The sequence below is a fragment of the Bacillus rossius genome, chromosome 1, assembly GCF_032445375.1.
Source record: "Bacillus rossius redtenbacheri isolate Brsri chromosome 1, Brsri_v3, whole genome shotgun sequence".
NCBI lineage: Eukaryota > Metazoa > Arthropoda > Insecta > Phasmatodea > Bacillidae > Bacillus > Bacillus rossius.
In genome coordinates this window covers 8,757,072-8,784,247 of record NC_086330.1, presented here as the reverse complement: position 1 = coordinate 8,784,247, position 27,176 = coordinate 8,757,072, and the positions used below count along the sequence as shown (strand labels likewise).

The window sequence follows — 27,176 nt, the reverse complement described above, 5'->3', positions numbered from 1 at the left end:
TCACTCTCGTTTCCCTGTGCCAGCCTCCAGCTGTTAAAACTGTGTCTCGCGCGCAAGGCAGAGACACACCGCGCCTGTCGTCCGACGAAGCCGCCCACCCAGGCAGGTCAGTAGCGCCGCCCAGCGTTTTCCCTGGGTCACTATAGCTAGCTTTTAGGCTAGACCATGAGGGCGAAACTGAGACCTAGTTTTTTGAAGTAGTTATGGGCCCGTCCGCTAGATAGTAGTTTTCGTAAAATGTTAGGAGAAGTAATGCATAAGCTATTATCAGGCAAACAAACCAGTGATAATTCACTCTATTTAGGTAGCCACTAATTTTGTGGTGTGTAATACAATGAGTTTTTGCACCTCCTACTCCTTTATTTATTACATGACGGTTTATTACAAAACAGCATTTAGTATTTTCGCATCGATTAAATTTGTTTTGCGCCGTCGTCAAGGAGATAACTTAATATAACCAAAGAAAAATATTAGGGTAAGCTACTTTTTTTAGTTATTACTGTTGGTGAGAAACTTTTAACACAGATGCTATCTAGAATAGAATTTCATTTTAATGATTGAGTGAAATAAAAGTTATGGGCTAATTATTTTTAAGATAAATATTTTGTAATTTTTCTCTTTACATACAGCTAAGCTCTTTTATGATTTTAATTAAAAACATTGTTCATCCAGATTTATTTTCCCGGAAGCTTTAGTCACAAAATTAATACACTTAAATGTAATGGTTGATTGTTTCTTGTTAAATTATATTACCAAATGTCTTAAAATATGTGGCCTTAAAAGTATAATAGGACAGTAATTTGGCCTCAAATAATTTGTGAAATAGGCACTTGGCAGAGAAATATCTGGCCTAAACACATCTAGTCTCAAAATTGTTTGCCTAAAGTCACTTTGCCTAAAATATTTAGACATACTATTATTTGATTTAATATTGGGCATAAAGTCACTTGGCTTAAAATAAATTGGTCTAAAATTGTTTGATCGATATTAGGCCCAAAATTTTGTGGCCAAGTTACTTCCGTCTGAATTACTGATAATAACCTATTGCTAGTTCAATAAAAAGATTGGTTGTCTCTGTAAAGTCGGTTTACGGACGATAGTTTAACGTGACGTCATAACAAAACATTGATGAAATGATTGCATACTTTTATGAATAAAATTGAATCATTTTTATTGAATTATCACTATTTTGTATGGATACAAAGAATTAGTGAAATGAAATCTACAATTTAATTGATAAATTTACTTTTATTTGCACTCATTATTTCAAATATGTTTATTACTTAACGAAGAGATTATTTTAACTATAACTTTTATACATGTTTGCTATTTAACTTCTAATCTGTGTTATTCTGTTTAGGATATGACGATGATAGGAAAAGTAGGAAACGAATGGGAGTGTTTCAAGTTTAATGTGCTTCGAAAAAGTCAAATCGATGGTTGTTCCAATCGAGTGGAAGAGAGATAGATGCGGCTCAAGCGTACAATGAGTGTAACGGGACACTTTTTCGTGCGTGCAGCCGAAGTTCATCGATTTATTAGACGTTGTCACGCCAAAAAAAAAAAAAACTTTGTATGAGAACCTCTATTCCGATTTTTTATTTGCTGGTAGTTATGGGCCCGCCCAACAGATAGCGACACATGTCACGTGAAACATGGTTTCAGTTTCCACTCTAAATGTCGCACTTCCTTATTTCCCTCCTTGTTCTGTGGGCTAGACTATCAAAGGTTCGTCAGCCATGGCTGGCCAATAAATCCCAATTAGCACAAGATGCACGCGCCCTTGTTCTGCATGATTGAAACCCCGCATGGTAGAATGTATAGGCTTCGGCCTGAGACACACTTAGGTCCTCCCCTAACCTGGACCATCCCCTTACACACTTAGATTAATTTAGGCTAGGAAAAAAAATCATGGTCACGTGACCAGTCCGAGGGCCCCGGAGCGGGTGGAAGGGGGGGGGATGAAGGTAGCTATAAGAATATATTATAGATAGGCTTTTGTTTCTGGGTGGCATACAATATCTTTCGGCGACGTGGAAAAGGGAGGGAGGTGTTTCTCCCTCGGAAAAGTTAAAAAATATATATAATGCTTGAAAAAGCGTTTAATATTTTAAGACATCTAAGTGCTTTTTTCAAAATATTAAATGCTTAAATAAAAATTGGCACTACCGAAGTGTGTTATGTCCTAGTACTTGTTTAAACTGAAGGCTGCTCTCGAAGAGCGTGTCCATCTCAAAACAGAAGGGGGGGAAAGGAGGGCCGCAATTTTCGGAATTCAACCTCTTTCATGGTGGAGGAGTGTCCATAGATTCATATAATTATCAACAATAAAAAGAAAAAAAAAAACATTATTACAATTTTTTGAACATTAGTTTATGAGAATTCGTTACACATTTTCTATACCGACAGGGCCTTGTTCCTTGTCTTAATTTATTTTTTTCCTCGTTGGAAAAAAAAGGGAGGGGTCTGACCCCCCCCCCCCCTTTTTTTTTGCACTCCTGGATGAGCCCACACTATGTAGTTTCAAATTTGGCGTATCCAGTGACCATAAACTGTGTGCCACTTTCATTATTTTAGTCTGGCCCTTGGAAATAGAAAATTTGGGGGGGGGGGGGGGTACTTGGCTCCACTCTACTCCTCCCTGACTAAACCCTCGGGCAGCTGCTATGAAGTACTGTCAGCTTACCGGCTCTTGTTTTCCTGTCTGGATGCACTGTGCGACAGTGAAACAATTATGGTGTTCATGCGGTTTTCATAAACCTTGTTACCATACTTAACTTAATGAATTGTTCTTTGCTTGCAAGTTTGCGATTGGCTCGTTGTTGATACCAAACGCTCTGAAATACTACTATCCAAAAGGGGAAAAAAAAAACTACAGTAATCATGTGCGTGATGTTGCGAAATGGTTGGTAATCACTTTGTTAGTTATATATTCGTGTGAGCTGAAAAGTGTCGTGATGTACTGAAATAAAAAAAATGCCGGTTGAAAATAGTAACAAAATGATAAGTAAGATATGTGAATCTGTCTGTGTGTGTGTTGGTGTTTTCCAAAAATAGCCATTGTTTTTCGAAGAGTAACCCATTTGGTACTAGCCTATATAACTTAGGTGTTCATAAATTATTTTAAGATGGTATATTAATGCTCATCACGGCATTCAGAAGTTTAGCCATATTTCACCACAGCTCGTTTAGTAAAACTGAAGCTTGAACGAGGCGGGTAAATACGTGCCTATAGTCTGTCTCATGCTTGGATGGCAATATAGAGGTAATGTCGCACACGATTGCCCGGCTCGCTAACATCAAAATTATTATTTTGTAAACCATTCATGATTTTAATAGATTTAATATGTAATTTTTTATTTTACTATTTTTTTTTATTTTTCTAAGAACATAAAATATCACTGTTGACAGTATAAGTATAGTTTAATAAATTCTGAAAGGTAAATATGAATTCTAAACACCAATTACTATTTTTCGGGAAACACTATTTTTAGTTTTATATTCACTGTAACTATTTTTACACTAATGTTTTATGTATGCACTCGATAGATTTTGACGAGAGCTGACGATTGAAACCCAAACGAACGTCGTACCTTCTCCGAGTCAAAAGTTTATACTAGATGGAAATCTCGAAACGCAGAAAAAATGACCTCAAAATGGCGGCGCTTCCCCCTCCACCCCGCGCGCGATGCGTCACATTCCTAACTTAGCGTAACGAATTCTTTGATATTTTATCTATCCAGTGGTGTAATTAAATTAAATTTTGAATGGAGATGATAGATATGTAGATAGTAGATGCAACACCAAACTGTAGCCCCCCGATTTTCTTATCATTCGTTTTCTAAATTGCCTCCCACTGGAAACAATTTTGAAGACGTACTCACGTCAAAATGATGGCGCTAAGGGCGACACTGGCCTTCGCGTTACACGCCTCTTCGCCACTAAGCGCCAGACACCGAACTGTGGGACTTTAGGCGTTGGCTCCCTGCACCTCCCCATACCCCTTACAATTCTGTGTTTAGAATTCTTCGTACCTATTAATGTACGTGAAAACTCTTGTTTTAGCCTGTTTCCTGTCCAAAAAAAAAACACTTAAACCATGAAAATAAACTTGTATAGACAAGTGCAATATGTTATTGCCACTCATAATTCCGCGAGTTCTTCGGAATTTTATTGCAAGCATCTATAAAACTGACCCGAAGATAATTCATCACGAAAGAATATCAACATTTCTTAAGCTAAATCAGCAAAACCATCGTCAGAATTTAAGTTTCTAGGTTGGCTTAAAACTTTGTTTGATTTTTTTGAAGTGTAAACTTCTTTAGCCGCGTTGAGCGATTTTTGGTAGGGGCAAAACTCATGGGTTCGCGTCACCGACATGCTAGTGACGTGTTGCGCCAGACTGGCGAATCGCAGCGGCCTGTGTACATGTACACGCATATGTACACTAACACATTGTATATACTCGACTGTATCATGTGCGTGTTGGACTCTTTTTTGGATGGGTAAAATCTTGTGAGTTCGCATCACCGACATGCTGTAGTAGCAGTAAGTGAAGTTAATTTGACCACGTGAATACATGACCTAGGTCTGACATCACTGGTAAGTCATAGCTAGGTAATGAATTTTTACGTGATTTTTACATACCACTGACATCTGTTGTGACAAAAAAAATTATGTAAGGATAAATTATATCATGCTGACATCATACTGATGTAATACCGAAATCATTTTCTTACGTACATTTGATGTAGAAATGATGTCATATTACACATTTAAAAACAAAGTTTTAAGTTTTCACTTCTGTTGACAGTCCCCATGACTGGCTATTTTTTTTTCGAAGTATACAAGGGAGGGCCTCCATGGAAGTACACAGCCCACGGCGCCATTGCAAGTGACGTCATGTTCGATCAAACAAGACTTGGAGCCATGCAGTGCGCTATACTGCCTTGTCGGCAACCGTGACACACAAGTTGCCTGCACGCCAGGCGTTTATCTCGCTTCACATGAGATCTGCTTATCGAGGCCTACTAACCCAGATACTATAACAAAATACGACTAAACTCTTCTGCCAAACCTTTCTCGACCTCCCACCCAGCATCTGAAACATTAATCACTACGCTCTTAATTTACTACTTTACATCATTTGCAAGGCATAGTTTCAAATTTTGGTTCAAAACATACTCATTTGACCTACATACGTTTAATTTGCGTAAATTTAGCTTCATATCAAGATGGTTTTCAGCTCCCTAGCAATTAGTTGGTGAATATAATTTCTCATAATGGTTTGATGGTTTCATATTTTATTTGAAGTTATCAAATTTAATTTTGTATTCACGAATAAGATTGTCTGTAGCCCGTAGAACGTTAGTCCAAAAGCAATGGAACAGTTTTGCTGAAATCAGTCTGAAATACTTGTGAAGAAAGTAAAGATATTGACACCTATGAGACTACTAAACCATTTATAGATCAAAACCAATATTTATCAATAGTTATTTTAAGGGCAAGTTTATATCCAGATAATTGAGGAAAAATTATGAACAATGCTCTATTCAATACAATTTTTTTTAATGAGTTTTGGAATTTTTCCCTGAATTTTTAGCTAAATAATTACGAATTTCCAAGATGGCGACTTAATTTCAAGAGGCGGACACCACAGTAATAAATGATTACAATACTATAGCGTGTCGAAAATAAACTAATATGGTGGCAGCATCCTCTAGCAGACGAAAACAATATGTTGGATCCAAGACGACGGCCTCCAGCAGATGAAAACAAGATCGCGGACGTGACGTCATACTAGCTGGCGCTATATATACCGTGGCATTAGTGGTGGGAGGTCAGTCTGCCGGTGGCTTCCATGGAGGAAGGTTCTGTCACCATTTTTATTTTGGCCCTCACTGTGTTCGAACCAGGGACATCAATATGTGTGTTTTAATTAAAACTTTATTAAAAATTGATTAATTATTTTTTGTCAATTTTAAAATTTTCCCGATTTTCTAGTTAAATAATTACGAATTGACAAGATGGCGACCGTGACATAATCCAAGATGCCGAGATGTTTTTATTAAAAATGTTTTTATTTTTATTTTTAAAATTTTCACCATTCAAACAGATAATAATTACGGATTTTAAAGATGGTAGCCGCAACGGAAATTACAACGGTTACATAACAGTTCTATATGGCGGCCATGGCATCCTAATTGTCAAGGTCATAACCTCAGCGGCTCATAGCTGCTTGTAGATGAGGATTTTAAGCCGTTTTGTGGACTCTTCAAGCCACTGGCAAATGTGTGGACTAAAAAGGTAAATTTTCCCTCAAAACGGGAACTTTTCCCTCAAAATAGGGATATTTCTAGGAATTTTGTGTATTTTTTTAGGTAATTTGACCCCAAAAATGGCCGCTGTGTCTTCCGAATCCAATATGGCGGACGTCGGATCCAGCTCCCACTCCAGGCGCAAGAGAAAGATTTGCATACTATTCTATTTAACTGACGGTTTTACACTAGAATTAAAACGAAAAGAATGAATATTTGACCGTTAATAATTGCATTCAATATATAAGAAGGCACGCGACGATATGTAAATGGTACGGTTCCCAAGTCTTGGCAGATGTGCTCCCTCGCAGAACGGCGCAGTTACAGTCCACGTGTGGAACTGTCAGGGAGTGTTCGCTAGTTCACAGAGACATCCGTGTTAGCCTTGTGCACAACTGTAAAACATTCTGAAACGGGTCATGATGGTGAAAGTAACCTTCGTGGGCCTAGTCACCTGGGAGAACAAGGTGACATTGCCCACCCCCAACGATAGCAAGATTAAATGAAAGGCCAAACTTGCACAATACATGCTTCATAACTGATGTTTTTGACGTTATAACGTCTTATAAATCGATGAACGCCAGCTGCACGCACGAAAAATTGTCACGTTCCGCCTGAGCCGAGCCAACCACCGTGCGAGAAAATCTTCTATAATATCAAATAGGTTAAGGCGGGCTTTTTAACTAATTGTTCGTGATTATATTTAAACAAATGATTTAAATTAAATTTGGAAAAATTGTAAATAATATTTTAAAATTAAAATGTATGCAATTTTTCATCAATGTTTTCTTATGACGTTATCACGTAAAATTATAGTCCGTAAACCGACTTTACAGACAAACCCCCCCCCCCTTTTATTATCTACACGTATTTGTTTCTCATGCCCATGCATTGATATGACTAGGGTGGACGACCCTGTTCGTGTTCTAAAGTTTCGGTGCCTCGTTTTACTTTTATTCAAACCGGCGAAAGCAACTTTTTAGTTTATCTTCAACAACTTTTTTTAACCCTAAATCTTCCAAATTCAAATTTTCTGATAGTATTTATTAAAGTCATTATAATTGGCTATGCCTTATTTTATATGTAAGTGGAGATTTTGTGCCATTCGTTTGTTAGAATGCTATTGCAAAATAAAATATTTCTCCTGAGTCTCTGGTTATTTTAAAATATCCGCCATATCGTTTATTACAGAGCGTTTCCCAAGTATAGGCCCCGCCTCATCAGGGGTGTATGTGTGTCAGTGAGGCGGGATGATGCGCGACGCTCGCTGGTGCTTCTAGCGCGGTGTCTCCTCTGGACTGGCGCGCAGTCTTCTCGTCGTGCATATGAGCGGTGACCGTAACATTATATGGCGGAGAAAGGAAGTTAAAGGTGTAATGCAAGTCCCTTAAGTGCTTTCAAGAATCTGTACTGGTTGTTTTACGCCTAAAAATTACTCCTAAAACACGCCTTTTTAGCCATTCTCACTCTTCTAAAAATAAAAAATAAAAAATAAAAAATAAAAAACTAAATCCGAAATCAAACGTGCTTTTCGGCCCTTAGCGAATTCTTAAATGCTTTTCGTGAACAGACAATTTTGAGCAGTCTTCAAATCAATTTTCAATTCAATTTCAGAAGTTCTTTATTCTGGTATTATCATACACGAGCAGTTTACATAGGTACATTTGACATGCCAGCACATTGTGCTCTTTTGCCATTGATAAATACATTGATAATTTAAAGGTAAGTGAACATTGGTTATATATAACATTTACAGGTTTACAGTAGTTTTAGAATGATAGTTATTGAAGGAAAAGTTTAAAAAACCTTCATTATGTGTCCGGAGCCATTGGCTCAATGTCATTAATGCTAACTTTTTCCACATCTCTGAATACATTTAAATGTTGCTTTGTACATGGTTTTACACTAAGAATATATATTTACATTATTTTACATATATTTACACTTTCACTTTCACTGTCGCTTCAGGCGTGCAGGCTCCTTAAAGGCAATAATTAATGACTTTCTGGTTTTATATATATATATATTTTTATATATATTTCTTGTGTGCGTGTGTATGTCACTGAACTCCTCCTAGACGGCTGGACCGATTTTGATGAAATTTTGTGTGTGAGTTCACGGGGATTCGAGGATGGTTTAGATTCACAATTGGATATTTTATCTCGATTCTGAGTTAAGAAAAACTAAAAATACACGCTTTAAAAGCAAAAAAAACTAAGCATTGTTGATAATTAGCCTCCATGGCAACGGGCTTTTGCATTGTTGTTGCCTTCTGCGTAACCATGGGAAAGGTTTTTGGTAACGGCAGTGGCGTGCCCAAGAGGAGGGGTATGTATAATGAGAAGATACAAAATGTCCAGCGTAGAAATACTTACCGCCATATCCATATCTCACAAAAAGTACATTTGGGCAGGACAATGTCTGTCGGGTCCGCTAGAAAGATATATAGAGAGATAGAGATATAAATAGAAAGATAAGATAGAGTTATAGAGATATACATAGAGAGATAAAGAGAGATGCTTAGTATACGTTTAAAAAATTACAAAAAAAAATTGATTGAGGCATTGCAACGCATGCCGGGCATTATCTAGTTTATATATATATATATATATAGATATAGAAAACTTCTATTTAAAGTCGAGCTGTACCAACTTACGGGCAATAAATGAGCTAGACTAACAATAGATGCAATCGTGCATTCAACGTGTTTGAAATATGGAGTTAAGAGGTGTTTCAAATAACAGTTATTTAAACGACGAGATTAGGAAACGAAAGCGAAATTAGTTATCAGACTTATTAATAAATGCATATTTTAAACGATCAGAGGCGGACAGACAGTCGGTGTCGGGAAGATATCTGTCCCGGTCTACGGCAAGGAACCAGCACAGTAGGTCCTGGAGGGGGGTGCACCACAACGCCGAAATACCACAATGCCGAAATGCCACAACGCCGAAATGCCAAATTGACCACAACGCCGACAGATAGAAAACTGCTGTGTACCACAACGACGAAATACACTAACGCCGAAAAATGTCATTGCAGGACTGACACAAAGGTTAGGTTAGGTTAAACTAGGTTAGGTTAAACTAGGTTAGACTAGATTAGGTTAGACTAGGTTAGGTTAGACTAGGTTAGGTTAGACTAGGTTAGGTTAGACTACGTTAGGTTAGACTAGGTTAGGTTAGACTAGGTTAGGTTAGACTAGGTTAGGTTAGACTAGGTTAGGTTAGACGAGGTTAGGTTAGACGAGGTTAGGTTAGACGAGGTTAGGTTATACGAGGTTAGGTTAGACTAGGTTAGGTAAGACTAGGTTAGGTTAGGCTAGGATATGCTAGGTTAAGTTAGGTTAGGTTTGATTGTGGTATTTCGGCGTAAAGGTACATTTTAGAAACACACACAAATTCATCCAGTTGTTATTTCGGCGTTGTGGTACACATCAGTTTTCTAGCTGTCGGCGTTGTGGTCAATTTTGACATTCGACATTGTGGTATTTCGGCGTTGTGGTAACGACCCGTGCTGGAGTGGTTGTGGGTGCACCGTTGCGCCACCTCGCTGCGCTGCGAGGAGCCTGTGTCCTCCCCCCACCCCTCCCGCGCAGCTGACAGCTGTCGAGAGGGAACCCAGTCGCCGGGCGAGGTTTCCACACGCGAACCCGTCCGGCGGGTGTTTGCCCAACGCCGGGAGAAAGTCGGCGCCTCCGGCCGGGCGCACGCAGAACCAGACACGACGCGACACGACATCCTGTCCGACAGCAGCTGACTGCCACGCACTCACACACACGCAGGATCAGACGCGCCACGACGCCACGAAACAGTCGCGACATCGACTGACTGCTCCAACTTGGTCGCGGGCAGACTGTCTGATGGCTGCAGTGCTCTGTGCATGCGCGAGTATATAATTATATAAAATAAGGGGTGGTTGTCTGTAAAGTCGGTTTACGGACGATAAGTTTACGTGATAACGTCATAAGAAAACATTGATGAAAAATTGCATACTTTTTAATTTTCAAATATTATTCTACAGTTTTTGCAAATTTAATTTAAATAATTTGTTTAAATATAATCACGAGCAATTAGTTAAAAAGCCCGCCTTAACCTGTTTGATATTATAGAAGATTTTCTCGCACGGTGGTAGGCCGGTTCAATTTGTCATTGCCTCTCTATCGCTTGTTCCGCGCTCTCGCTTGCACGCTCGGCTTAAGCGGAATGTGACACTTTTTCGTACGTGCAGCAGGCGTTCATCGATTTATAAGACGTTATCACGTCAAAAAATTTGTTAGCAAAGGCATGCCATATCGTGCATGTAACTGACTAGTTAAAAACTGGTTCTCATTATTAATTTAATTTCAGCAGATATTCACTTGTAAAGTATTTTTTAATCGAATATTTCTCCATATTGAGATGGATTCAGATCGATTAGAATGTTTGGTACAGGAAAAGCCAATTTTTAAAATCCATCACGACGTAACGAAAATACGGCGCTTAAGCTGTCGTGCCGTGTCGCGTCTTGCATGATTCTGTGTGCGCCCAGCCTTGGACGGAGTCTGTGATCCGTTACTCGCACGAATACAACTGCCCCGCACGAGTCATGCTCGTACGATAACGAAACAGTTCTCACGCAACGATTTGTTTCGGTGCGGCGTGCACAGCAGTTATCAGGTACGCACTTTTGATCGTGGCAACTACATGTTACATCAGTAACCAGAGGCGGACGCAAGAGTGAAAGGGTGCGAGGAATTGTAGGAATATATGCTCCACCTCCCCAACCGGGAAGTTATAAAAAAAAATTTGCGACATTTCGGTAAAGGCGATGTGTTATTTTTGGTGACGAAGGGTGAACTAACACGATGCCTGGTGAAACAACAAGCTACACAGGATGTGACTCATGTTGAGATTAATAACGTAACAGTCCAAAACCCTTGTTGTTGACGTAAGTTTCTGAATACAAAAATACTAATTTTATTAATTTTAATATTTTTTCTCAAATCACTTTCCCCGCCCAACCTAAAAAAAGCCTTTCTCCGTCACTGTCAGCAACATGTTTGCTCTCTCATGTTTTGCAACACCATCAGCCATCACGAGGCATTTGGATTTTGTTTTTGGGGAAAATTAAAAGGGGGGGGGGATGTTTAAATAGTCTGATGATTCGCATCCCGCCAATTCTATCAGAGTTCGATTCCCGGTGGAGTGGGTCAGACACGGAATTTTTGCAAGTTTACATATCCTCAAAAATAATATATAATTCAATTAGTGGTTCGGGAGGGGCAATAGCCCCCACCACCCTCCTATGGAGTTGCGCTTGCTAGTGCGTTAGTAATACATGTCCCGGTTATAAAATTCACTAGTTTCAACTGTAAGCGCTGTAGAACGTTGGTTCAAAGACACAATTAAAGAGTAACTCAAACATGCGCGAGTACTGCTTTGTTTTTTTTTATTTCACGCTTGCAAAGCGAAAGAATGGCTCTTTCCCCATTTAGTAGAGGGTGAACCTGTAAACTTTATTTGGCAACAGGATGGAGCCCCTCCACATTGGAATCTCTTTGCACGAGAGTGGTTGAATGTCCAAGTCCCTGACAGCTGGATTGGTCGTAATGGTCGAGACGACAGAGCTCTTTTCCGCTGGCCTCCACGTTCACCAGACATAACGCCATGCGATTATTTATCCTTTGGGGCTAATTTCCGCCAGATTTGCCAGAGTCGAGGCACAGAAATGAAGAGGGCCATTACACTTCCGTCACTCCGGACTCGTTAACCAAAGTGTGGGAAGAATTGGACTTTTGAGTTGGATGTGTACAAGTAATCACCTACATCGGTTGCAGGTCTTCTATCCCCGTCCGAGGTAAAAAATAAATAAATAAATAAATCTCATTGGCACTTTGGAGCGGTGGCTGGGCCTCTCACTCCCCCAACCAAGGCTGATGCTCTCTCTCTCTCTCTCTCTCTCTCTCTCTCTCGGTAAACAATCCACAAACTCTGGCAGTTAGAGCACGTGAAGCCTTCTTTTCACAGACGAGAGAGCCAAACCACCGATCGTGCATCATCGGTTTTTTTTTTGTTTATTGTAAAAGGTTAGGTTAGCTACATTATAAATACTTTAAAACAGTGTGGACGGTTGATTTGGTTAGGATAGCTACATGAAAGATACTGTGAAATCATGTAAACGGTTTCCTAGCCCTGGATAGCTACATATTAAAAAGTTATTTGCTAAGCAACCATAAAATGATTTTACAGTATTTTTAATGTAGCTATACTTACCTAATATAATCAACCATCCACAATGTTTTAAATTATTTATAATGTAGCTAACCTATCCTAATCGAACGCAAAATTTAATGACACACCGGTTTATACAATGAGATAGAACGGGGGAGAAAAAAAAGCGAGCATGAACTCAGGGCCGGTGCAAGGTAAATTGGCGCCCTAGGCGAAAAACCTTAATGCCCCCCTTCCCCCCCCCCGGGCCGGACCACCGAAAAAAATTTTCTTTGCCTCAAAATACAGCACGTAAGCCTAAGATTTTGTCAACAATCGAATGTAGGCAGGCTTGTGTTTTTTTACTTTTTTTGCTAATTATAAATCATAAACAGGTCACCGTGGACTTTAAATAATTACTTATATCAATATAAACATTCCAAACTGTTACAAAAATCCATTTTCATCTAGTTTCAATAATCGTTAAACATATATATATGAGCTGTTATGTGTCGTGCTGCGCCGCCCCCAGCTACTTGGCGCCCTAGGCGGTTGCCTAGTTCGCCTGTATGGACGCGCCGGCTCTGCATGAACTTCGGGGAACTTCGGGCGTGGCTCTCTCGTCTGTGAAATGAATGCTTCCCGGCCTCGGCTAGCGCCGGTCGCGCGAAGTAAACGACGTCGCCTTTCCCCGCTCTTTGCCCCGCCCCGTGACGCGGCAACTATTCCCCGCTCTTTGCCCCGCCCCGTGACGCGGCAACTATTCCCCGCTCTTTGCCCCGCCCCGTGACGCGGCAACTATTCCCCGCGCACTCGCTCTCGTTTCGAATGACAAAACGGAAGGAAAAGCAACGGTAAAATCACAAGGGCACCAAGCCAAGGTTGGCCTCGTAGATTATCATGCCTATAGCGTCCGGGATCAAGTCGTTCCTACAAACAATAGCTTCGCTGTGATCAGAGGTGGGTCCAAGGGAAATGCGTGTTTTGGAACCATACTGCACTGGCTGAAGATGTGTATGTCAACACCAATAAACGTTTGCTGTCATACATACGTTCAACTTTAATTTAAATTTACATTTTTTTTATATTTGCGGTTACAAGCCTACGTATTGAGACAATCTTAGTAATGTTTAACATATGCCTCAATTATTGCTGTTACAAAAGCTGCTATTATTATAAAATAACAAAAAAAATAAGTATTTGATGAAAGCGGGAAAATTACCATTGTCAAAGTTTGTTTTATTTACAAACTCATGATATAGAATAAATATAGTGAGATCATAGCGAACATGTGCATGGTTTTCAAAAAATTATTGCACTTTTCCACCCTTTAATTCTTTATTTATTACGACGAAGCATCTAAATAAATACAGTTACGAATAGGGAAAAACAGGTTCATAAGGATAACCCAATCTATACTTAATATTATAAAGCTGAAGAGTTTGTTTGTTTGTTTGAACGCGCAAAATCTCAGGAACCACTGGTCCGATTTGAAAAATTCTTTCAGTGTTGGATAGTACATTTATCGAGGAAGGAAATAGGCTATATTATATCATCAATAACATTAGGGATACTTACTAAAGGTCCAATTTAGAATCAAATGCGTTGGAGGGGGTTAGATACAACATGCAGTACACGTACGAAGTGTGTTTTGACAATGCCGCAGGCGCTAGAAGTTTATTTCCTATTGCCTATTAACATTGTTGCCACGCACTAGATACCTTATCATTCTTAATTTTCCCACACAAGTAAAAAACGCCCGTGTGATAATAACAACGAAGCAATCAGTACCCTCATAAGAGTTCAATTAGTATTTAAATACTTTTTATCACTTTAAATCGCAAACCTAAACTATTGTTTTTTTTCCTCTCTCTGTGTTTAATTTGTTTTTATTGCCCTATTTTTCAAGTATATATATTTTACAGACTTGAAACTTCACAGTAATGTTCCTTATGTTACACAGGATGACATTTTCCGAAAATTAGATCCCATGGGTGGTTAAAACCAGGCAACAGTGGGTACTTTGTCTGCATGAGAACAGGATTTTGCATTGTTCATGCCTTCTGTGTCTCCATGGCAACGGGCATCGCGCGGCAGTGGCGTACCCACAAGGAGGGGCATGTATAATGAGCGGCGCAAGAGTGATTTGCCTGTAGACTGCCGTAGCGAAGTACGGGTACATCAGTTGTACGTTGCGTGCACGAGTCGGGAAACCATCGCTGCTATTCATTTTCTCTCCGGTACATTATACAGCATTGTAATAAATTTTCACTGAATTTTTTTTAATTTACTATTACTGTAAATGGGAGATGTAGATTAATTTTTTCCATTAGTATAGCCGTGCAAAGCCGGGTCGGGCAGCTAGTTAATTATATATGGATTCATTTGCCACTAATATTTACATTACTAATTAAATCACTACACTTATTGTATGTTCACAAATCACTAAGTATCTGTCAATTCCACAGTTCACACTCCTCACTGGAGTTAGGCTCACCTCGCACCTGTCCACACACACACACACACACACACACACACACACACACAGTATCGCACTACTCAGTCACACACGCACAGTCCCGTCGCCCCTCGCTTGCGCCGCTCGCAAAGGGGGTGTCGCCGCTTTTTTACCCGTGGCTGTTTTTCTGGAACTGACTGGAGCGGTGATGACGTGTTGCGTCCCGCCGGGCCGCCGACCCGCCGCTCGAAGCATCCAGAATAGCGTAGCGTTGTTCGCACCACTCCACGCGGTGGACTCCCAGACCACTCAGGGACAGATGACAGCGCTGAGGAAGGAAGGCGCGCGTGACGTCAGTGGCAATGCGGGGCCGCTAGCCATATATGTATATCGGTCCTATCTTCCCTCCCCACAGCGAATGCAATGTGGACGTTGCTGTCAGCCGGTATTCTTCCTCTCTATCTATCTTTCTCTCTCTCCCTCTCCCTCTCCCTCTCCCTCTCCCTCTTCTCCCCTTCACCCCTGCATTCCATCCTTGATCCATCTTACTGTCCCGTTTCACGCCACTATGTTAGCTAGAGTGCTACGACTTCCTCCTGTCAATTCGGCACTTGTCCCGTACGGCGTGATTAGTCAGTGGCAGACTCCAAAACTAGTGAAGTAGATGGAAGGAGGGCCACAAACTTCCCCCTTGGCTCTGCCGCTGCCTGCAGTTAAGCCCGTATGCTACAGTGGAAGGTCTTCTGCCGCTGCTATCACAGCTTCCACCAAAACTGCTGCCCGAAACCTGTAAGCAAGAAGCTATTGGCAGGGGCGAAGAATATGGTGGAAATATTGCCCCCCCCCCCCCCCCCCAACCAACCAACCCAAAAATAAATCCAACCAAACAAATATAAAGAATTTTAAAGCAAACAGCAGGCAAAGTGTTTCTCTATACCTCCCTCTCCCACCGTAATGAAATCCTGTGCACACTCCTGGCTACAGACGCCAGTGCAATGATCTAAAATTAGAAATAGGTCCATGTTACAGGTTTGAAAACATTGCCAGACCAATTCCTGTGAACTCACTACGCAAAAATGTATTATTCGGAAAAAAAAAAAAAAAAAAAAAGACAACCAAGCTCGCAACAAGTATGTAAAGTAAGATTTTCCCTACAACAGATTTTATCAATTTAACCAATTTATGAAGCTCAGTACCACAGTAATTTAATCCCGCTAACCACCTTCAAGTATGACGGATTGACTCAGGACCTGTTTGATCTCACTTAAGCACCAACCTGAATAATAACAGATATGAAAATTACTTGCTGTCAATGAAGAAATTACAGGTAATTCACAATGGAAAAAAAAGGCCACTGAAGAAAGCTGTAAATGGGTTGAATGAGGGCTCTGAACTTCAAGGCATAAAAAAAAGAGGTTCTGGACGAAACTTGCCGCAGGCTACGCACGCCACAGCCTTTCGTGTGTCGCAACAGCGGGAACTTTCACAAGAGAGGGACAGATCTTGGCTCTCCAAGTTTACAGCTGGTGTCGACAAGACACATGTTCATCCTGAGCACCGAGTGAGGCAATACGTGACATTAGTAAATAAGAGAACTATAAATTTGTGCTCTTCATTATCTACAAGTACGATAATTATGAATTCCTTAAATTGATATTATATTTAAAATAACAGTTATTATTTGAAATGTACCTAGGTAAACAAAATTAATTGTCTGAAAACTCATATATAAACAAATTAACATTTCACTAACATATATGCAATGTTTGTTTCTTTAATATAAAAAACTAGGAAAGCATTAATCTCCCTAACAGTATATTAACTATTTAAAAAAAAACTGAAAAAACACGCTTTTATCAACTATGGACTAAAAAGTTCATGAATTATTGTTTAAAATTCATGCTTTAGCAATAACGTCTAAAATAGGGTTTTACCAGTGGCCATTGAAGAGTTCCACTATCCACCTTTTGGCTCCAACGTCAAATCATTTGTACTGCCATCCGGATTACATCTACTTGCAAAGTTTCAAATCGATATGACAATTAGAAGTAGGTAAAAATAGACTTCCAAGATTTGTTTACATACTACTTTAGTTAGTTACAAGTGAAGCCAATATAAGCGTTTTGAATATGAACACAATTGTGTAAAATTAAAAAAAAAATTAGCATTAGGTAGTAATGATAATGATGCTAGTTCATAAATCACAGCAACACAGGGGCCCGTACTGATGCTCTAAGATGATCGTTAAATTTATCTTGTTCTTTGGTTCTCGTCGCCTGCTTCCCATAGAGCAGTCCCCTGAAACACGCCATAATTCAAACTTGCGTGCTACTGTTTGTGCCAGTCACTTCGCACTTCTTTTTCCGGACATGTTCCCTAACCAAAATGACTTGTTTTGGAATTCCCTGCCACTCATTAAATTTATGCCCTGAAATTCACGAACATACTGTAAGTACTGTACGATATTATTTCTTATAAAGTGGAACTTTTTTTTTTGCATAGTAAAGCTGTGGAAGGACACATAAAGGAGGAGGGGAAAAAAAGGGAAAATGTGTGTAGTTCTTACTTGTGACACTTGTTTTAATTATTTTTTTAAAAATAAAATGAATAAAATGTAAAAATTTACTTCATTTAATCAATTTTAATTGTTATTTGTATGGGGTTGTTCCATAACAAATACTCGTATTTCCATGCTTGGGGAGTATTTATCCTGCGAGCCACATTAATAGAGTTCCATGGCTAACAAACAGGTTTAATGAACACGATCAAACCTGACTGTATTTACCTTCTCAAAACTCACAGCAATTTTTTTAAAAGCAATTCTGATGGTGGTTCTTTTTAACATGTTCCTTCATCAACCACCCATACTTTTTTTTTAGTTTGTCACCATGAATCGAAAGTAACCAACTATTTTTATTTGTGTCACATTTACTCTGAAAATCAGGAACTCGGAAATTATTTTTTAACGTGATAACGTCTTATAAATCGATGAACGCCGGATGCACGCACGAAAAAGCACGACTCATTGTCACGTTCCGCCTGAGCCGAGCGTCCAAGAACCGGACAACCACCGTGCGAGAAAATATTCCATAATTTCAAACAGGTTAAGGCGGGCTTTTTAACTAATTTTTCGTGACTATATTTAAACAAATTGTTTAAATTATATTTTGCAAAAAAAAATAACTGTAAATAATATTTGAAAATTAAAAAAGTATGCAATTTTTCATCAATGTTTTCTTATGGCGTTATCACGTAAAATTATCGTCCGTAAACCGACTTTACAGACAAACCCCCCCCCCTTATTTTATTATTATTATTTCGGATAAATACTGGCTGAAAAAAAGGGGGGGGGGAAATAAAGATGTCACTCTTGTTGACTCTGTTCGTTCAAGAAACCCGTGGCTGAGTGTTTCTCGTGCCGCTGCAGTGTAATGTCTGCGTGGTTCCAGGATGGTCAGGATGATCCTCGTCGCCGCGGTCGCGCTGCTCGGGGCAGTCGCAGCCTTCAAGAGCGGCGCCCCCGACTCGGAGCAAGTGTGCAGGACCATGGTGCCGGAGCACATGGCGGAGATCCAGCCCCTCAGCAGCTTCCCCTACAAGGTGACCGTCGACCCGACGTCCATCAGACCGGGCCAGAGCGTGACCTTGAAGATCTCCGGCAGCGACGACAACCCCATCAGGGGGTTCCTGGTGCAGGCGCGCGTCGGCGGCACTCCCATCGGGCAGTTCGAGGCGGGTCCCCAGGTCCAGGCGATAGACTGCTTGCAGGGCGCCAAGGTAACCCACTTAGCGCTCTACTGTCAACTGGACGTGCAAACCCCGGACCTGTCTGTGGCAGTGACGCACAACTTGTTTCCCCCGGGGAACGAAGGAGTGAATGAATCTCGTCAACATCTGGGTTGTTAGAGACGTCCAGTCGTGGCCCGTCTACAATGGAAGTGTCCTAAACTGTGTCCGAAGGACACTCGTCGCCGATCGGTCCACGCGACCCCTCTGACGTCATGCGTCAAGTGGGCGAAAGGTCCGAACCTACCTGGTCCCGAAGACATTCGTCAATTTGAACCTTTTTGTCCCAACCTGTGTACTTCGGACACAGAAAAAGAACAGAACACTCACGATATTTGAATTTCCGGTTCTCGTTTGAAAATGTGGTGTTTGTTTTTGTTATTGAAGGAAATGGAAGGTGTTGTTAGTCACTTATAACTTACATAACTTTCATAAGTTCAGTCTCAAACTACAAAGCATCAAAACAATAAACAAAAACATTTGGTTTGGCTCATTTACTGCGCTCTGGTGACAACTTTAGAAATCAATACATTCGGACATCGGACATCGCAATTGTGGACAGGGCAGTTTTCGGTGAGACAATGTGACGTCACTCACATTCGGATAAGGACACGGACCACGCACAGGTTCGGGCTCACAAGGGCGTCGCCAGCCGATGGGCTAGAGGGGGGGAGGGGGCAAGTTGTGGGAAAAGTATGTTTTTTTTTTGCATTTGGCTTAATTTTTTTGAATCTCTAGGGCTCTAGGGGGGGGGGGCACCTGCCCCCCCCCCTTACCACCCTGGCGACGCCCTTGCGACCAGTAGTGACGAGACAAGACTGAACCATTGAAGGAAAGTATTGGTGAGGGGAAAAAGGGCTACCATGAGAAAACGCACCTGTTCTCTGCAACGTCAGCCATGTTTCACCCCTTGTGAAAAATCCAGGTTCTGCCGAAAACCGGAATTGAACACCTTGGCGGAAAGAAAATAGTCTGACCATTCAAACCACCAGGTTAGACCTTTATGATCAAGGCTTTTGTACAGAAGCACACACTACTGTAAATAAAATAAAATGAACCCACCTTAATTTAAAAATAAGTACCTTTAAAAATATTACGTGGCTTGGTTTAGCAGTTTTATTTTATACTTTACCACTCATTCCATTGATCTACTAGTATGTAGCAAAAGTTAGACTGAATTTTCAGTCAATTGCATCAATTTCAGTGTGTGATACAGACATCCAGACCACAGGAAACAAGTAGTCTTCAAGACTGTGTGAAGCAATAGGCTAGATTAAATTAGAAGATGTGTCCCACTACGCTGGATTTTTTGCAATGACAGTCGATGTTTTATGTACCAATAGTAGAAGGGGGCATTACCATATCTCTAATACAGCTGAGACAAGCTGAGGGTTCTTCATCAGATGCGAAACTTTGCTTTCGCTTAACTTCGGAACTAAATGATCTACAGACTTGAAATTTTATTTGAAGTATGTGATTTTATAGCTTACTGGATGACGAAAATTTCTGCGTTCTGGTCTTATCTGAAAATGCGGCGAAATGGTTCCAGTAAAGGATGGTACGGCAGTGTTTGCTTCGCGCTCGACTTGGCGGGGGCACTGCCGTGCCCCCCGATAATCACGGGCAATGAACTTATCAGTATAAGTAATTTAAAAAAATGTTGATTGCAAATCAGCACAATAAAAGTTGATTCTGTTTGAACTGAAAATCAAATGCTAACATATTCCAATTAAATAATTAAATTTATTATACACCTATATATATATAATATTGGATTTTGGTATGTATTTATGTATGTATGTATGTATGTATGGCGTTGATAAACTCCGAAACCATTTGACCGATCGCCATGAAAATCGGTATAAATTGATATTTGAACACCGAGAATATCTTCCAAAAATATTGTTTCTCCAATTGCGTTACGCTATATATTATTATTAGTTCGAATTATTTTAATTTGGTTTGATTATATGGCGATTGGAACAGTCAAAAATATTGTTCATTCACGAAAACTATTAATAAAAATGTATTTAATTTATCATCAATTTATTCCGATATTAACAATAGAATATTATCAATGTGAGTAGCTAATCTATTTTTCATTTTCCAAATTTTTTTCTAAAAACCTTTGTAGATTCTAGATTACATACAAAAAATTCCATTTTAGACACACAGAGTTAAATAAATAAACACTGGCAGGACAATGTATGACGGTGTCTGCTAGTAGCATGGCCCCCACATTCTACTACGGGTCCTGGACTCAGGATCAGACACGGACCCCCTATTTTACAGTCGCGTGCTACATTATAACTGCCTGGTTATTTCTCATCCATACTCCTTTTAGAATGTAATTTAACCTGAAAATACAAGTATTATGGTTAAATATTTTTATAGTCGAAACTAAACTTTATTTATAAAATTATTTTATTCAACAATGACCACAGGGAGCATGCGTTGGAGTGGCGTCGCCGCTGACGAAACTTCCCTCCTCTACCGGTTCCCCCACCACGTACCTAACTATTCCCTTCTTGCGATCGAACTTATCTTAACGCTCAAAAGTCGTAGCCCCCTCAGCAAAGAAGTTTCTCTAAAAAAAAAAACAGGGGGGGGGGGGTGTTTGTCTGTAAAGTCGGTTTACGGACGATAATTTTACGTGATAACGTCATAAGAAAACATTGATGAAAAATTGCATACTTTTTAATGTTAAAATATTATTTACAGTTTTTGCAAATCTAATTTAAAAAATTTATTTTAATATAATCACGAACAATTAGTTATAGAAATAAACTGAAATCAAATCAATGTCAATAAATTGTTAATTTGAAATGACGAAATTGGACAAATATATCAATTTTTTTTTTAATTGCTGCTTTTAAAAAGCCCGCCTTAACCTGTTTGATATTGTAGAAGATTTTCTCGCACGGTGGTTGGCCGGTTCTTGCACGCTCGGCTCAGGCGGAACGTTACAATGAGTCATTCTTTTTCGTGCGTGCAGCCAGCGTTCATCGATTCATAAGACGTTATCACGTCCAAAAATAAAAAATAATGGGTAGGCCAGGTCCCTGGACCCATGGGTCCACCCAGCCCCACCCTTGTGGGGGCCATGGCTACTACTACATATAATTGCTAATGATAGCTAGCAATAAACTAATGTAGTTTTAGCAACAGGTACTTTAAGCAAACTGTGAGGTTCCCGACGTGTTGTGGCAGAACGCAGCGACGCACAGCAACGGAGAGAAGAAGCCTGAAGTGAAGCTGGTGTGGACGGCCCCCAAAGACCTCCAAGAAAGCATCAAGTTCAGGTGAGTGAGAGACACAAACTCCACGAGAAAGCCACGAGTATATCCCTTCCACAGTCGACCACTGGGATACCTAAGCAGCTCTACACGCCTTCTTTTAAGGAAAATTATAATACCTACTGTTTTTAGATTTATAAATAATTCAACATTTTCATTTACATACTATATATTGGATGTCTTAATAAAAATGTTACGGATATGATACCAGGTTCGAAGGATAGCCCAATATGTTTTATTCCAAGTCCAATTATTCAAAAATATATTTTTTTTTCGAGTGGGGGAAAAAACGGGTTTTGTAACGATAGCCCAATTAATTTAATACAGTTTTATTTGTTTGAATTATATAAAAAAAATTGGTTGTCTGTAAAGTCGGTTTACGGACGATAGTTTGTGACAACGTCATAACAAAACATTGATGTAATGATTGCATACTTCTATGAATAAAATTGAATCATTTTTATTGAATTATCAGTCTTTTGTATGGATACAAAGAAGGAGTGAAATGAAATCTACAATTTAATTGATAAATTTACTTTTTTTGCACTCATTAATTCAAATATGTTTATTACTTTAACGAACAGATTATTTTAACTATAACATTTATACATGTTTGCTATTTAACTTCTTCCAATCTGTGTTATTCTGTTGAGGATAGGACGATGATAGGAAAAGTAGGAAACGAATGGGAGTGTTTCAAGTTTATGTGCCTCGAAAAAGTCAAATCGATGGTTGTTCCAATCGAGTGGAAGAGAGATAGATGCGGCTCAAGTGTACAATGAGCGTAACGGTACAAAGAGTCAGGGGCGTAGCCAGGGGGGGGGTTTTAGGGGTTCAAACCCCCCCCCCTTAGCGCCAAATCTTTAATTAATTTCTTATTAATCACTCAAACAAATTTCATATTAAAATTAATAAAATTTTTACCATTATAATATTTAAATATAAGTACCGGAAACTGCTAAAATAGCACTATTTTACAACTTAAAATCCAAATTTTCCCGGGGGAGGACCCCCGGACCCCCCGCTTTAATACGGGGGGGGGGGGGGGGGGCCATGCTTCTTAACACCCCCCATACACAAATCCTGGCTACGCCACTGCAAAGAGTAATCCTTTTTCGTGCGCGCAGCCGGCGTTCATTGGTTTATTAGACGTTGCCACGGCAAAAAAAAATAATTCTGTTCAAGTCTGTCACAATAAATATTTCAACCTAATTGTGTCACAATTTACGTATGTCACTAGTCCTTGTTCGAGCACCACCGTCTCCCATCACTCTTACCACCACCGAGTCACGCACTGCATCACAAGCACAGCTCCAATGAGAGGGCAGGAGGGGGCTGAAATTTTAATTTTCTGTTTATTTCACAAGATACATTATTTTCAATTAAGTACCTAAATTCACGGGTTAAACTTGTTAGGTCACGAAAAGTTTCATGAAAGTTGCAAATTTCAGTAATCGAGACCATGAATTTTGTTCTATATTCTATCACCGATCTCTGACTTACTAAATGTCATTCTCTGTAGGAAAACCCCTCCCTAAAAGTCTTTTTATGAAGACGTGGGTCTTCCTCTCTTCAGCTGTGTAGCCCTTCCCCACAAGCTGAATAGACTTCTCTTCGCCTCGGGATTGCAATCGTCGCGAGTATTCACACGCGGCTATCGCTAAGCCAAACACTTGTCTCGTTCCGTGAGCTGACATGCTTACATAGCATACGAAAAGAGGAATGATATCGTAGCTCAATAAATATCCTTTATCTGCGTCCCAGAAACTGCCTGAGAATGTGCGCAAGGTTGTGACCAGAATTTCCGATACGCGATGTCAGCGGCGCAAGAACAAAGGGGGAACAGCATGACAAGGCACGTGTCATCGCTCAGGATGAAGTGTCTCGGAGACAGCTGATGTCAAACGGCGTGCGACAAAGGTAATTCCATCGCTTAGTGAACGCTTAAAAGCGTCATGCCTCTCAAACAACGGGTAGACTGGCCGTCTCTGGAAATATCTTCTCTCAACAATGTCTTTCCAACCATCCTTAAGTCTGATTGAAGTAAAACTGGTGTTAACTAACACCTAAGATATTTGAAGCAGAAGCAGCCCATCATTTTACATTAATACCAACCATCATCAAATGATTGTCGCAGGTTGATTCAGGGTGGTAGGCCATTTGACATGTTATATATAGCCTTCAGCTCTGCCTTAAAATAATTGTACGTATTACCTCAAATGGCTGGCAGTTACATTCTACCCTCCCGTTCTGTAAATGCAGGAATTCTTTGTTTTCCTTTTCAAGCTAATTTTACGTCTAATAACCGCTACTCTGTACACTTTTGTGTTTCAGGGTGACCGTAGTTAAGAAGGGTGATGTGTACTGGGTTGGATACGAGACTCGTCCCATCAGTGTTTCTGCAGTAAGTACAGACAATTCTAAACACGTGTGTGCAATGCAATGGCATCACCAGAGCTTTCATAAATACTTGGTGGCCTTATTGCCATGACACAGAAAACTATTTATATTTAATTAGAGTGACCAATGCCCAAAGTTGGTTGGGAAAAATGTTCACTAAAATCACTGGATATTATCTTTATCTAGTAAAAATAAATTTGAATTATAAACAATAAAAATTAAAATATGTACTTAAATTCAAGAAAACCAAAAATATTTACGAATATTATTACAGATTACACGGTCAAAGGAAAAGCTACACAGAACAATCAATGTTGAGTTTTACAGTGAAACTACATCATAATGCAACTGGAAAAAATAATAAAAAATCACTAGATTTTGTAACTTAATAATTAAAGTATAATTAACTGTTAATAAATGTAAAACAGCTTGTAGAAACCTGGAAAAAAAAACTTTTAAGTGAGGTAGTACTTCAAATTAATAGTCATTTTCAAACATTACTTTGTAGTCTGAACAATTTCAACAATTTTTATACATATTAATTGGTAACTTCAATAACATAGACAAACGAAACCTACCTATCTTTTTGATAGCAAATTAAACTTAAAATCATGTAATTTGTTTACTAAAATAATAAATTGTAATCAGACTTTGTTTAGTAGATATTATATAACCTTTTTTAACCACAATTTTTGTACAAGATGGTATTTGCTTAGTAATCATAAATCTTGCTGTTCTAAAATATTAGTATGTAAAATTCTTGTTATATTTTTAGTCTAGCTTAATTTTTTGGTTTCATTATTATGTATCTTTTTGCCTGTTCTACTGTTGTCTTGTTTTGTATGGTATAGTTGTTCTGTGTGTTTGTGTTGTGTGCTGTATTCCTGCTAGCGTCAGCTGGCTATCCGCTAGCAGTGCCCACCTGTTGTAGTTCTCTCCTTGCAGGCGATGCCTACCTGCACTTAGAGCATGAATGGGTCTGGTGCTTGCGTGCCTGTAGGGACGACAATGTCCTTTGTACCTGTTTGTATGTCGTGCCCACCTAAAACGTTCCCAAACTGTTGGTGGGCAAGTTACAAATTTAAATTAAAAAAAATAGCAAGTCATGGGGACTGTCAACAGAAGTGAAACCTTAAAAATTTGTTTTTAAATGTTTAATATGACATCATTTCTACTTTTCAAATGTACGTAAGAAAATGATTTTGGTATTACATCAGTACGATGTCAGCATGATATCATTTATCCTTACATCATTTTTTTGTCACAACAGATGTCAGTGGTACGTAAAAATTACGTATGTAATTCATTACTTAGCTATGACTTACCAGTGATGTCAGACCTAGGTCATGTATTCACGTGATCCAATTAACTTCACTTACTGCTACAACAGCATGTCGGTGACGCAAACTCACAAGATTTTACCCATACAAAAAAGAGTCCAACACGCACATGATACAGTCGAGTATGTACAATGTATTAATGTACATATGCGTGTACATGTACACAGGCAGCTGCGATTCGCCAGTCTGGCGCAACACGTCACTAGCATGTCGGTGACGCGAACCCATGAGTTTTGCCCCTACTAAAAATCGCTCAATGCGGCTAAAGAAGTTTTCACTTAAAAAAAAAAATCACAAGTGTTCCCGTGCTTAACCAAACAACCTAGTGGTCACTGAACAAGTCCCGAGCATGCACGTGTACCAACTGGCACTTTCAAACTATAAAACAGCACGCAGTACCTCAATAGTCAGTGAGGCACTGTATGCTGCATGGAGGAAACAGACTCTTGACCACCTGAAACTAATAACTTCCTAAACACACCCCACTTCTTTGTTTCAGAGCTGAGATGCGAGCCCTGTCAAGCACGTCAACAAAGCCACCAGGAATTTCAAATGAAAATGTAATTATTCAAACTGATGACTTCACAAAGAAAGCAGCTAAAACATTTTTATGTTGTAGTAATATGTACTGTTCCTGTACATCGTGAGTAAATACGTTGCCCAGGATAAAAAAAAGTTTATTTGGTTTGTACGTACGATACTTTGGAGTTAAAAGAAATGGAACATTGCTGTTACGGAGATGGATAAATTCATCTCGCAACTTTCTGGAACACTAATTTGGTGTGTTCATTTGCACATATAGGTATCAAATCAATTGGGATAGAAAGTGATATGTTGTTGCAAAAGGAGACAAAAACCTGCTTCTATAAAGCAAAACACTTTTAAAAATTATTTCCAAGGATGTATAAAACACCATTAAAATATTGTCTGTTAAAAAGTTTACTTGTAAATGCACAATAATCAATAACACTAGCCAATTTAAGCAGCCCACCTCCCTTGAGCCATTTTGTGAGTTTGAGGCCCATATACAAAAATGAAGAGCATGACACACTAGTATATAACTGGTAGTCATGAGACTTTAAAAGATGTCTCTAATTTGAAGTGACCATCTGTTTATCTCTCTGTAATAACAAGGTATGCATTAACCAAACTTGTATTACTTAAATTTTTTTTTATATAAATACCAAAGAAATTTCAAAAAATTTAAATTATTATTATTTATTTATAATTATTATTATTATTATAATTATTATTATTTAAATTATTTAAATTACATGCATAATACACTTATAAAAAATGACATTTAATATCTGCACCTAATTTTATTCAATACCAATGTACTTTTTTTTTTATACAAATAGGAAAACATTTTTTAGGTTACGTACACT

At 39.2% G+C, this 27,176-nt stretch overlaps 1 protein-coding gene across 1 annotated transcript; it reads left to right on the top strand.

Moving 5' to 3' along the window:
* On the top strand, positions 1 to 26,991 carry LOC134531889 (putative defense protein 3). Its single transcript, XM_063367906.1, has 5 exons — positions 1 to 106; positions 18,416 to 18,743; positions 21,963 to 22,054; positions 24,383 to 24,452; positions 26,288 to 26,991. The coding sequence occupies exons 2-5, from the start codon at positions 18,417 to 18,419 to the stop codon at positions 26,291 to 26,293; spliced, it is 495 nt and encodes a 164-aa protein (XP_063223976.1). The 5' UTR covers positions 1 to 106; position 18,416; the 3' UTR covers positions 26,294 to 26,991.
* The last annotated feature ends 185 nt before the right edge of the window (positions 26,992 to 27,176 follow it).

Coding starts and splice junctions, on each gene's coding strand:
- LOC134531889 (XM_063367906.1), top strand. CDS start 18,417: ATGGTCAGGATGATCCTCGTCGCCGCGGTCGCGCTGCTCGGGGCAGTC. Junction 18,744..21,962: donor ACTGCTTGCAGGGCGCCAAG/GTAACCCACTTA, acceptor GTGTTGTGGCAG/AACGCAGCGACGCACAGCAA. Junction 22,055..24,382: donor CAAGAAAGCATCAAGTTCAG/GTGAGTGAGAGA, acceptor TTTGTGTTTCAG/GGTGACCGTAGTTAAGAAGG.